This window comes from Leptonotus elevatus, chromosome 9, assembly GCF_054856555.1.
Source record: "Leptonotus elevatus isolate MCC_2025b chromosome 9, RoL_Lele_1.0, whole genome shotgun sequence".
In the NCBI taxonomy this organism is placed as follows: Eukaryota; Metazoa; Chordata; class Actinopteri; order Syngnathiformes; family Syngnathidae; genus Leptonotus; species Leptonotus elevatus.
Genome location: NC_141247.1, coordinates 6,648,897 through 6,661,813, shown reverse-complemented (window position 1 = coordinate 6,661,813; position 12,917 = coordinate 6,648,897). Strand labels below are relative to the sequence as shown.

Sequence of the window (12,917 nt, the reverse complement as noted above, 5' to 3'; positions counted from 1 at the left end):
CCATTCCTCTCATTTGTGAATCAGTGCATGTAATGTGATTTTGATGACCTGGGAGTAATGCTCTCAGATGGGACAATACAAGTCTATTCAATTAAATGTGAGTATTTGCGTGCATGTGTATGCATAAAAGGTTGCATTCTGCAAAACATGAATTTTGACCACTATAACCTAAGGCCCTAGAGCCAAGAGTGTTTTGCCACTAGCATCGCAAAGCTATCATCAATTTAACAAGATTGAGTGAAAATCAGACATTCAAAGCAATAAGGGCTTTGCATAATTCAATACGGGTTGTCAAAGCATGAATAATGGAAACAAAGCGATGACAATAACAAGAGGCAATAACATAAAAAAATGCCACTACAGTATACACAGTGCATTGTGTCCTAAGTGCAAGCTGTATAAAAACAACAAATACAGTTTAGTATTATAATGAATAAATTAATTAATCGACTCCAGCAAATCAGTTTCTGCGTTCCACTGCCACTTGAAATTTTACACTATCATATGCTAATTTTGTTGATTAAATATATTTAGATGGAAAAAAAAACATGGTTCAAAATACTAGGTTAAAGGGCTACTTGCATTTTCAGCAGTAAGAAGATAATATTTGGTCTATAATTCATTTGATAACTTCATTATGTTTCACGTACATCAGGGCTGCTTAAGTAACGACCAATTATGGCTCAGTTTGCTAACATCACATGACCAAACCCAGAAAACAGGTTGAGCCGTGATTGGCCGTTACCTGAGCTCTGAGCACCGGAGATATCATTTAGCACCTGAAAAGTCATTTTCAGTTGACAGCAAGTGGCAAAATTATATTTTGAAGGTATTAATGGTACATAAAAAATAATCAAGTCATCAAATCATTATTGACAAAAAAAATACTTTTTATTGTTGAAAATAGCTAAATGAGCCAAATATACCTTTAAGGAAAAAAGTAAATATGACAAAAATCAATTTTATTTACAAGTGAGACAGTATTGCCTTTCAGTGTTTCACAAAAGCAACCATTAAACTTACAAAAATGTAAATTGCATCTTTCAAGCTCTGGGTCAAAAAATGTATGTGCCGCATTCTAATCTTACAGGCAGAAGGAAAGACGGCATCACAGTCAATGACAATGCTCTCTCCAGCAGCAAAAAGACTCACAAACAAACTTATCACAGTGATTTCCTCAATAAATAAGGAAACAAGACTTGCAGTTCTCCCCCAAGAGAGGAAGGCAAAGACAGGGTTGACTGATAAAAAAAATAATATGCGCATGCACCCCAGTGCGCTCAGTCGCAAACACATACACACTCCAGATATGAGCTTGAATAGTGTGACGGTACATGGCGAGAAGGACAAACTAAATGAATGAGAGAATATGAAAATGAAGCGCTTTTCATTGAGTCCTGCTCTGTAGATTAATGAACACATTTTCACTCAAGTTGCAGTGTAGGGTTTTTGCCCTCTAACAAATCTCTACGTCAATAAAGCCATGCATTATGAATATAAATAGTGCAATCTAACCCATGGCAGCGGCTAAATTAACAAGCGTTTCTCCTAGATTGGCATTCTATCATATGTCGAAAGCACCAGCAGATGAGAAAAAGTCAACAAAGGACTTTGAGAAAGGCATTGTGCAACAACAAGAAATAATTCTGTGGATGGTCTGGGCAGTGAATGGTTAATGACTGTTTAAAAAAGAAAAAATCTATAATTATTAGTAGTTTCTGCATCAGCGGACCGTTCATGATTATGAGCTATCAGGCTGAAAAACTTTGTTCCTCAGCATTGAACTCACAGAACAAAGGCAGTTAGCAGTGATTGCCTATTAAATGCAGATGCCATTTAAAGTAGTGATACTTATGAAACAAGCAGACAGGACAATCCATAGCGGGCATTGATCGGCTTGCCTGGCCAGGCCAACATGGGGATCCTCTCTCTTTAATGCCAGGCCTCAGTCAATACCCACTCATACTAACTAGAATAAAGTGGGATTTTCAGAAACGATTAACTCCACCCTTCCCACTAATGTAGAAGTTCTCTGAAATCCTCTCAAAAGAGGACGAAATTGCCTCTGCTTATGGGTCGGCACGCCCACGCTCGTGTGGTTTGCCGTGTGTGTCAGAGTGTATGAATAAAGAATCTGTTTTAAAGGAGTGATGATGAGACTGATAGAAAGAATGAGAACAAAGTGCAGAAAAGAAAGTTCAACATTGAAAAAAAATTCTACCATTCATTTTGTTCAGCCTCACCTTTTCTAAAGGTTAGACACAAAAAGTCTGAAGTATAATTTCATGATTGCTGCATAAAGGTAGATCAGATAACTCTGAACTTTCACACCCACATTCTGATAAGATATAACATATATTCTTTTAAGCCCATGTAGTTGAATTGTCTCTCTTTTGCTTCATTTGTTTCACTAATTATTCCTGCTCTGTCTTTAACCCTGACCTTTAACTTTTCTTTCCCGGACTGGATTTTCATAAGATCTTTTGCATTACGCGTGAAAGGTAAGAGGAAGCGTCCTGCCTGCCATGCAGTCTGCACTGAACCTGGCATAGGTTCACCTGCCAGGCCCTACCTGTAGGCTATGCCTCAACTAGAGCTGTGCAAATAATTGATTAATAGACAAGTATTCGATTATCAAATAAATGGGCAACCAATTTAATCAAGTAATCGTTTGGCACCATTTTTTAATTGAAAATTGTCCAAATCCTCTGATTTCAGCATATTAACAGTAATTGCACACTGATTTCTGTAGACCTTCATTAAAGAAGACTAATTATCTTCATCCATCCATTTTCTTAACCGCTTATTCCTCACAAGGGTCGCAGGGGTGCTGGAGCCTATCCCAGTTGGCTTTGGGCAGTAGGCAGGGTACACCCTGAACTGGTTGCCAGTCAATCCAGCGACTAATTATCTTCTGTGATTTAATGAAAATAAGACATTTGCACACATCTGTTTTACTTTACTTACTTTGGAAAACAATGACTGAACCGGTAAGACATCAATCCCCCCCTTTTTTAATCACTATACCAGGCCCTGGGCATAGGCAAACTAGGCGGTCGCCTAAGGCGCCATCTAGTGGAGGGCGTGCCAAATTGCAGAACAAAAAAAAGATTAAATCTTTTTTTCCCTAAATACATTTACAATGAAAAGGTGTTGCATTAAGAAAGCGGCGAAAGGAGGGCACGTATGTCAGTCAATCATCATTGTCTATAAAAATAAATATGAAAATAGCGTTAGCTTCTTAGCTTGCTTGTAACTTGCTTACTCCACCATTACATCCATGCTACTCTGTGCAACAAAGCAAGGCAAAGCTTGCTGGCTTTAAAATAAAGCAGTCAGTCCAGTCCAGATAGAAATGCATAAATCATTGTTTCACATAACCAACCATAAGACTTGTGCGCTGGTTTAAGGTAAACAAATATATAGTAAAGGCATACTTTTTTTTATTTATATTTTTTTATTTGTACAGGGAGTCCGTGAGTTAAGGCGCACTTGACCTACGACGTTTCGACTTTACGACGGTTACGCCCGGTCCGCCATTCTGGCTCCTCATCCGCCATATAGACCGCAGTGTTTTCCCCTTATCCGCTATTTAGCCCTTAGCTAGCGCTAGCGCTTGTGCACTTGTGGAAGTATTGTTGGCTTTTTTCCATCTTTTTTTCCCACATTATGGTACCAAAGAAGAAAGCTACGTCTTCTATCAATGCTGGTCCAGCCAAAACAAAAGCAATTACCATTGGAAACGAAGTTTAACATCTTAAAAAGATCGGAGAAAGAAAAGAGACCAACAAACATCGGCAAAGACTTGGGCTTCAGTCGGATGACCCTGGTGACCATTATTAAGGACAAAGCTAATATTTTACAGTATGTGAAGAGTTGTGCCGTTTTGAGGGATACAGTCATCACGAAGCAACGTTCCATGATACTTGCAGAAATGGAAAGGTTACTTACATTATGGATCGAGGATCAGAATCAAGGTAGGATCAATCTAAGCCTCATGCTCATTCAGGAAGAGGCACGGCGTATTTTCCAAACTTTGAAAGAGGAGAAGGAATTCATCGCGAGCAAGGGCTGGTTTATGAGATTCAAATCCAGTGGCATTCTTCACAACCTCCGGGTCCAGGGCGAAGCTGCGTCTGCAGATGAAACGGCTGCGGAAGTTTTTCCGGGTCATCGAGCCACGATAATCTGGGAGGAGCAAGAAGCAAGGAGAAGACTGTCCCAAGCATAAAGTTGTGAAGGAGAGGCTCACTTTGCTGCTCAGGGGTAACGCTACTGGGGACTTAAAGCTGAAACCTTTGCTCGTCTATCTTTCAGAAAACCCCGGGGTGCTCAAAGGGGTGTGGAAGAGCGCCTTACCAGTCACCTGGAAGTCAAATAGGAAGGCGTGGGTGATTGGTTCATCAAACAGTTCGTCCCCGCAGTGGAGCTGTACTGTGCGGACAAGGACATCCTACTTTTGCTTGACAAGGCCATCTTCTACCCTGATGTCAAGGTGGTTTACCTCCCACCAAACACGACATCCCTACTGCAGCCCATGGATGAAGGCGTCATCTCGTCCTTCAAGGCATACTACCTGAGGAGGACTATGGCTCAGGCGTCGGAGATGACGGAAAATCAAGAGAACTTCAACCTTAAGGACTTCTGGAAGGGGTATAACATCCGTGATGGCATTAAGAACATCGCCGATGCGTGGGCGGAGTTGAAGCAGAGCAACATAAACGGTGTGTGGAAGAACTTTTTTTTTTTGAGAGCCCGCAATTTTTGAGCAAGTACCCTGGCTTTGAGGAGACTCCTGACTCTGTGATTGATACAGTTGTCGAAATCAGTCGGCGGTTGGAACTGGATTTGGACGAGCACGACATAACAGAACCTCTGGATTCACAAGGAGAAGAGCTATCAACGGAGGACTTGATTGAATTGGAGAAGCAGCTGGAGCAAGAAGAGGAATCCACAGAAGCCCCAGAACAAAGACATTTCACAACCAAGGGCTTAGCTGAAGGATTTTCACTTCTAGAACAAGGAACGATTTTCAAAAGTTTCAAGTGGCGTGATGGACAGTGTGCGGTGCGACCGTGAGATCTGGGAGGAAAAGAGGAAAATTGTCTACCAGTCAGACATCACCAAGTACTTCACCAAGGTGGAGAGACGGGTAGAAACAGCCTCCTCCCCTTCTTTTCCATCCACCTTTAAGCAGTAATGGTAAGTGCAGCATCTTATTTTTTATTTGAATGTATTTTAGATGTTTTTATAAAAAGTATTTCAATGTAAATATTGACTTTAATGGGGAAATTTGACTTAAGTCGAAATTCGGGTTACATCGCTAGCATAGGAACGTAACTCCAACGTAACTTGAGGACTCCCTGTAGTTGTCTATGAAATTTGGTATTTATTGTGTGCTATTAAATTTATTTATTTATGTATTTAATTATTTATTTATTTATGCCAGCAAGGGGACAATCTGCATGTACGCCTAGGGCACCAAACTTAACTTTACGCTTAACACTAAACTTAGGGCACTATAAGAATACGAAGTACAAAATAACCACCAGTCACTGGGCTCAGCCATACAACACTAGTGAATTTGTTTATTTTTGTGATAGCTGTGACTTTATTATAAGTAGAACAGGGTGAATTTAATAAAGATGTCTAGAATGAATACAGAATGTTGTTTATATGTGCACTCAGAAAATACATGTAATCACTGACAATGACCATGAAAGGTGCCACAAATATCCAAATACAAAGGCACACAGACACTCAACAGCTCTGTAATTTTTGCATCAGCAGCCTCTGAAATTTTCCAATTACTTCAAATGTTCTTTACGGCTTTCATCATTTTCTCCTTTTGTGAAGCAGCATCGTTTCACGTATTACACGACTCGAATACCAGGGCTATTTATGAGTAGATTCTTGTGTGTGTGTGTTACACGGAAACACTCTCACATGCATGCACATCCACACTTTGACAGCACAGCGCCTCGACACTGCTGATACCACGCTCGGCTCGACGGCACCCCACGTCCGGGGCTCAATGACACCAGACTCCTGCAGTAGTGCACTGCTGCAACAGGGAGTGCACTACATGTAGGGAGTTATCATTGAGGCTGGCACCCTAATCTACTGTACGTACAGATAGCACCACAGAGTCTACGGAGCCAAGCCAGGCCAAGAACCCACAAATGTAGCAGCTAGCTTCTATCACCACAGGCTAATGAACAAAACACCAGAGTCAAGATACGGTACCTGCTTTGTCAACCATGCTCCCATGGTCTGCAGTGGGAGAAAACGTGCAAAAGGTAAGAGATGGGGAGAATTGAAAAAAGAAATAGAATAAATAGATGCAAGAAACATCACGCAGAGCTGAAAATGAATAACAGGCAAACTGAGATAAGCTGTGAGTGTCTGCTGCTGGGGAAGTTTTGCACCGCGCCAAGCTGAGGCCTGACAATTCTTTCATCTCGGGCTGATGCCGCAGTCAAAGCTGCCCTACTTTCTGATGGGGGAAATGAGGAGATCATAAACTGCTATTCCCCCGTGCGTTCCTATGTGTCGGAGGAGTGAGTGCATGCAAAGTGTTGGTCTTATGTGTGTGTGTATCAGGTTGCAATCACAGCGCTGGCGGTGACAGCAAAATGAGACATTGCGACTAAAAGCACTGTGAGTGAATCCAAAAAATCTGGCACTCATCCATCTGGAGTGACAGTGATGTCAGTATGAGACATTGATTGATTGACATGGGGGAAACACACAAACACACCAACCATACACATTTTGTCCACATCGGTGAGGTGAAAAGTTTCACCTTTTATCAAATAACCCCGCTGTTTGAAAGGCTCAGAACTCTGCTAAATCCTGCTTCGGATTTTGTGAACCACCCACTTTTTGTTCTGATTGATTCTCGATCTTCTTATAGCCTCATTTGTAGACAAAGTTGGAAGGGGTTGACAGTTTAATTTGACTGGGTGCTGCTGTTTCAGAGCACATTAAACAGACACCCCCTTGCACACACACACACACACACACACACACACACGCACGCACGCACGCACGCACGCACGCACGCACGCACGCACGCACGCACGCACGCACGCACGCACGCACGCACGCACGCACGCACACACACACACACACACACACACACACACACACACACACACACACACACACACACACACACAGTAAATTGCTCTCACCGATAGTGCAGTGCTCTCCATTCCAACCCTGATGACACTGACACTTGCCATCCTTGCAGGTTCCATGTTTGATGCAAAGTGGGTTGCACACACGCTGGTCACATCCTGCACCCGTCCAGCCGTCCTCGCAGCGACAAGCTCCGCCCATGCACACTCCGTGTGTTCCGCAGTCTACGGAACACACCTCTGCGAGACCAAAAGGAGGTTAGACTTCTCTTATATGCACACAGGTATTGAAAACTACATACCAGGGTTGTTATAGTTTTGGAAATTTCATTGTAGTTAGTCAACCGTAAACATTTTTTGATGATATGTTATATGTGACCTCACTAGTCTAAACATGACATTCTGATTAATATTGCGTTAGTGGAATATGAGTTATGAAGAAAAATCCAACAGTTTTTATCCATATCAGGGGGCGACCATTTTGCCACTTGCTGTCGACTGAAGATGACATCACAGTTGCTCAGGGCTCAGGCAACAACCACCTCACCTGTTTTCTGAAGCTGCACTGTTATTGGTTGTTGCCTGAGACCTGAGCAACATTTATGTGATTTTCTCTCGACAGCAAGTGGCAAAATGGCCGCCCCCTGAGATGGATAAAAACGGCTGGATTTTGTTGCTTGACTCATATTTCACTAACGCAATATTAAACAGAATAATATATTTAGACTAGTGGGCCTGCATAGAACATATTGTCAAAAATAATTCTTTTTAGGTTGACTTCCTCTTTAAATTCAATTAGTTTTAATTTGTTTTCAGGGCAGCTCTGTTAGTTTTTATTAATTTTAGTTATTTAAAAAATGCTTAGTTTTAGTTTAGTTTTAGTATTAGTTTTCATTAAAAAAAATGCGTATTACTTGTGTGCTAGATTTAACAAATACCATAGTAAAATTTAAAAAGTAACATACTTCTTACCTAGCCTTGCGTTTCGGGTGAATTAAATGAAAAAGCATGCAAGGCGAGACATTGGAGCTAAAAATCAAACACGCAAAATTGTCACGGAGGAGTGACGTTATCTGAAGGTGTTTTTCTTTTGGCTACTGCTAGATGATGTCACTTCCGTGCGACACACTTTCAAATGTCCTTATTCCGGTTAATGTCGAAATGAATATACTTAAATCACTTTTAAAATCAACCCCAAAGGCTCATGTATTAAATTAATTACCAAAGACGAAAAGGACATTTTCACTGTAATTATAGTTAGTTTGAGTTAGTTTTGTAAATGTAAAATGTAGTTTCAGTTAGTTTTAATTTAAAAAAAAGCATTTCTGTTTTTATTTTATTTAGTTAACAAAATTTTTTTTATTTTTAGTTTCTTGTTAAATTAATTATCAAAGACGAAAAGGACATTTTCACTGTAATTATAGTTAGTTTTAGTTAGTTTTGCAAATGTAAAATGTAGTTTCAGTTAGTTTTAATTAAAAAAAAAAAGCATTTCTGTTTTTATTTTATTTCGTTAACAAAAATGTTTTTATTTTTAGTTTCAGCTATTTTGTTAGTTTTAGTTAACTAAAATAACCTCGCTGCATGCAAAAAAATAAGTGTGCATCCACATGTGGAGTGTAGGTGCATGAGGAATTTCTTGTTATGGTAGATTCCCATGAATGCATGCCTAAATATTTTGATGGTGCTTAATTTTACCTGAAGGTAAATAACGCAATATTGTTGGAGGTGGTAGACAACCTGATTTGAATCATGAATTGAGTAACCAATATAATGTGTATCACTTTATTATTTTTGGTATTAAATCTATTGTTTTGTTTCTTGCGGTGTCTATGACAACTTCAATGATGTCGACAAATAGAAATGTGCATAATTCCTGTCGACAGTTGCATGTGATGCCACATGACAACTTTGATTATGTGTCTGAGATTCCCGTGCGCTGAGGATGCAATATGCACACAGATGTTTTGAATACTGTACTTGCTGAGGGATACTGCTGTGTGGAGCATTGTTGTTTATATTAAAGTCAAGCATTGCTGCACTTTTAATGAATGCTGAAGTCCTGCTGCTGAGAATCGCTGCTGGCTTTATTTTATTAAGACACTGAATATAAAAATGCTCCTGCTATGTATGCACAGGATGGTTTGTTTTCCACTTCGCAATGTGAATTTACTATAAGGCAGATGTCACCATATACTGTAATTTTCAGCATAGTAAATGTGGTAGACAACTTGTTTTTCCACATGTATTATGGCCTGTAATGACTGCATCGATAATCCTAAAAGGGTGCAAATTTTTCACTAAGTCCTTTGTGAGCCAAACAATAAAAATATGGACATATTTATTTTCACTCTGCTTCAATTTGGCTTTTGATTTCTTTTAATGTTGTTTTATTAAATACAGATTTGCTCTCACAATAAGAAGTAGTTTTTAAAAACAACAACATTTTCATCCATTTCTTAGGAAGGTATACTGCATCTTTATTATCCATAGCATTAGCAATATTGTCTTGGTTGTCTCCATAGACATATTAAAAACCCCTGCTGGAAGCATTCCTACATATGTTATTGTGATTTTTATTCGCCATAATTTTTTGCCGTGAAACAACTCACACATAATACTTCCGATTCACACCGTTCAAATTTGCTAAAATATTTTAAAAAACAACTAAAACTTGCAAAAAAAAATCCACACCTTCCGGGGTATTTATCTTCTGATTCCACATTACTTACAGTAGTCGCACAATTTAACGTTAAACATAAACTTTTCCCCATTCATTTTCAATGGGACTGACATTGAACTTTTTCGAAGTCCCACTTTCCATGCCCACTTACATACAAACAACTGACCATCATTACCAGTTGTCTGATACTGCTCAGTGGCGCATTTGGTAAAAAAAAAAAAGGAAAACATTTTTTTCCATTGGATATCATTAGTTCCAGTTTTCCTTCTAAATGAATGCAGAGCACTGCATGCTTGGATGGCGATATTGAGTGTTGTTGTTGCGTTTTTCCATTGGATATCATTCGTTCCACTTTTCCATATTAATGGAGGGTATTTTCAGATAACACTTTCCCATATAGATTTCAACTTGCTTCCCGAGTTCAAGTGTTCTTTTAATTCATTTATTTTTCAACTACAATTAATGCTTTGTAATTTTCACATAATTTATTCATTTTTTCTTTTCAATTGACTTCATAAGCAGTCAGTTTAGCATTCAGCTATTAGCATTCAACTTTCAGCATTCCCACGCAAATTCTGCAAAAATTGCACTTAGTCTAGTTCTACTATGTGTTATTTACAAGGTCAAGTTTATGGATTCATCACAACATACGTTACTAAGAAAACATCTTTGGTAGCCATTAGCTTGTCCCCCCACCCATAGCAATAATTTAATTGCATTCCCGTTTTGGCCTTAAGTGTATGAATTTTCTTTACACAATATTTCATATTGTAAACTGTGATGAATTAAAGTGTGGTAACACTCAGTATATGCCACTTTATCCTTTAGTCATTTTGTGTTTGATTTTAGGTTCTTATAAGACCCTATAGTTATTATAGCATTAAAAACAAAGTCTATCACATGGGTAATTCTGGTGTTGTTCAGATAAATATAAAACAAATAAAACCAAAATATATGAATTAGCTTTGTGTCATGAATTCCACAAGAACATATTGTACAATTACTGAATTAGTTGACTAAAGAAGACTGCTAATTGACACCTGCGTGACAAATATCAGGGTATTCTTGGTCGTTCTTACCCATTGAGCAGTCAGGTCCCATCCAGTTGGGGTCACAGCTGCACAGCCCAGTGTCTGGAATGAAGGCCCCGTGGCCATGGCACTGGTCCGGACACTGAGCCCGGGGCAGCTCACAGTGGAGCCCTCCCCAGCCTGGCTTGCAGTGACACTCGCCATTCACACAGATGCCATTGTTGGAACATGTGGGGTCCAGGCAATCCACTGCATTAAGAGAAATCCAATCAAAACAGACCAATGCAAATGAGAAAACAGCACATCACAATTCATGCTTGAAGACAAAGAAATGTTATGAGTAGGTGTTTAAAGACAAAAATGACAGGAGGCATTTTTCATCCTTTGTCTACACCAAAAGATAACAGAATAAAGACAACATTAGCCGTCATAACTGAGGCAACTAAAGCACACAATAATGAACAGCAGCATCTTTTAATTGTGTCCCACTATGAAAGAGCAACAACCCATACTAACAAATTGTCATTCTGAGCGTGTCTCATGTGTGCATGTGATACTCAGGCGAACGTGACAAACAGTCCGCTACAGAGAAAAAGAAGCACAACAAAAGAAAAACAATTTGACAAATGACCTCCTCCCAGGAAAAATACCCCCCCCCCCATCCTACCTCACCCTCTGTCCTGCTCACTCAGCCTCACCTTGTCTTCTTTCCACTCCCCAGCCACTATTGACCACCATCCCGCCCTCCCTTTTTGCACACACGCTCACACATCGCAACCTCCATTTTTGTTTGCCTGGCAGAAAAGGCGACTCGCAGCTATTGATTTTCATGTCACCGGCACTCCAGGTAAATTGTTTGAGGGACTCTGCTGGGATGAATATCAGATATGAAACCAGAGGAGAAGAGATTGATTGGAAGTGAAAACCAGGAGCCAATGCTGACCTTGTTCTACGGCCTATTGTCTTGACCTCTTTGGCCTGTCAATCTCCTAAACACTCATTCTACTCTACTCTTAATCCTCCCCCTCAACTTTCCCTCTGGGACACACTTCACTTTCTCATTCAAAGCCTCCCGTTCTTACCGCTATGCATATTGACCTTTCATTGCTGCTTTGACTGCTCCCCCTTAAACTTTCATGCCATTTTTCCAACTCCTGCTCGTCCATCTTTTTGACGACCAAAAGCGTGGCAGGCAGGTACTTCTTAACAGAGATCAATAGATGCGATTTAATCCCTTAATAAAAATCTGTGAAGTGTTTGGCTGCAGTACCATCCGTCAACTTTGTGTATATATGGAGGGAAGGGACGCTCGCTCAGTGTGAGATCGAGCGATGATGAGCTGTCACACCGGAGCTAAGCGGAGTGTGGCAGTGGATGTACGATGTGCTTGTTTGGCTGCAAACAACCATGTTTCTTATAAAATAATTATCATATGTGGAGACATTATGGCTAGGAAAAGAAATGGCATACACAAATGTATCTTTATTGAGCCAAAACTCACAAGACTTAAGTAGAGTATCGCATGGACAGCATGGAGTGCTTTATTAATTCAATTAAAAAGTATCCTCGCATATACTGTATGTACACTTTATGTAGATATATATACGTACAGTATATGGGGGTGGCGTGTCATGGCTCAGTGGTGGAGTGGCCATCTCACAATCCAGAGGCTGTGGGCTCGATTCCATGCCATTGGGACTACATCAAAGTATCCTTGATCGAGATACTAAACTCCCAGTTTCCCCTGATGCTGCGTTATCAATAGGTGAATGAGTAGTCGAATGTAAAGCGCTTTGAGGGCCTCGTAAGGTGGAAAAGCGCTATATAAAAGTACCATTTTCCATTTTACTATATGTGTACACATATGTATAGTGCTGTAACACCGTCATAAAAACAAAACCATCTAGTACAGGGTTATGCCACCTGCAGCTCTGGAACCACATGTGGCTGATGTGTTAGTCCCTCTCCAGTGGCTCCCTCTGGATATCTCTCTCACACACAAAAAAAAAAAATATATATATATATATATATATATATTTTTTTTTTTTTAAAAACATATTT

At 39.9% G+C, this 12,917-nt stretch overlaps 1 protein-coding gene across 4 annotated transcripts in view; it reads right to left on the bottom strand.

Moving 5' to 3' along the window:
* The window catches only part of LOC147168211 (teneurin-2-like), a 277,180-nt gene that overhangs the window by 25,974 nt on the left and 238,289 nt on the right, over positions 1–12,917 (bottom strand). For all 4 annotated transcript variants that reach the window (XM_086085533.1, XM_086085534.1, XM_086085535.1 and 1 more), the window contains 3 exons: positions 10,905–11,105; positions 7,197–7,382; positions 6,247–6,273 (listed from right to left, as the gene is read on the bottom strand). In XM_086085533.1, the coding sequence (XP_085941659.1) occupies positions 6,247–6,273; positions 7,197–7,382; positions 10,905–11,105 (414 nt within the window). The remainder of the gene's footprint in view (positions 1–6,246; positions 6,274–7,196; positions 7,383–10,904; positions 11,106–12,917) is intronic.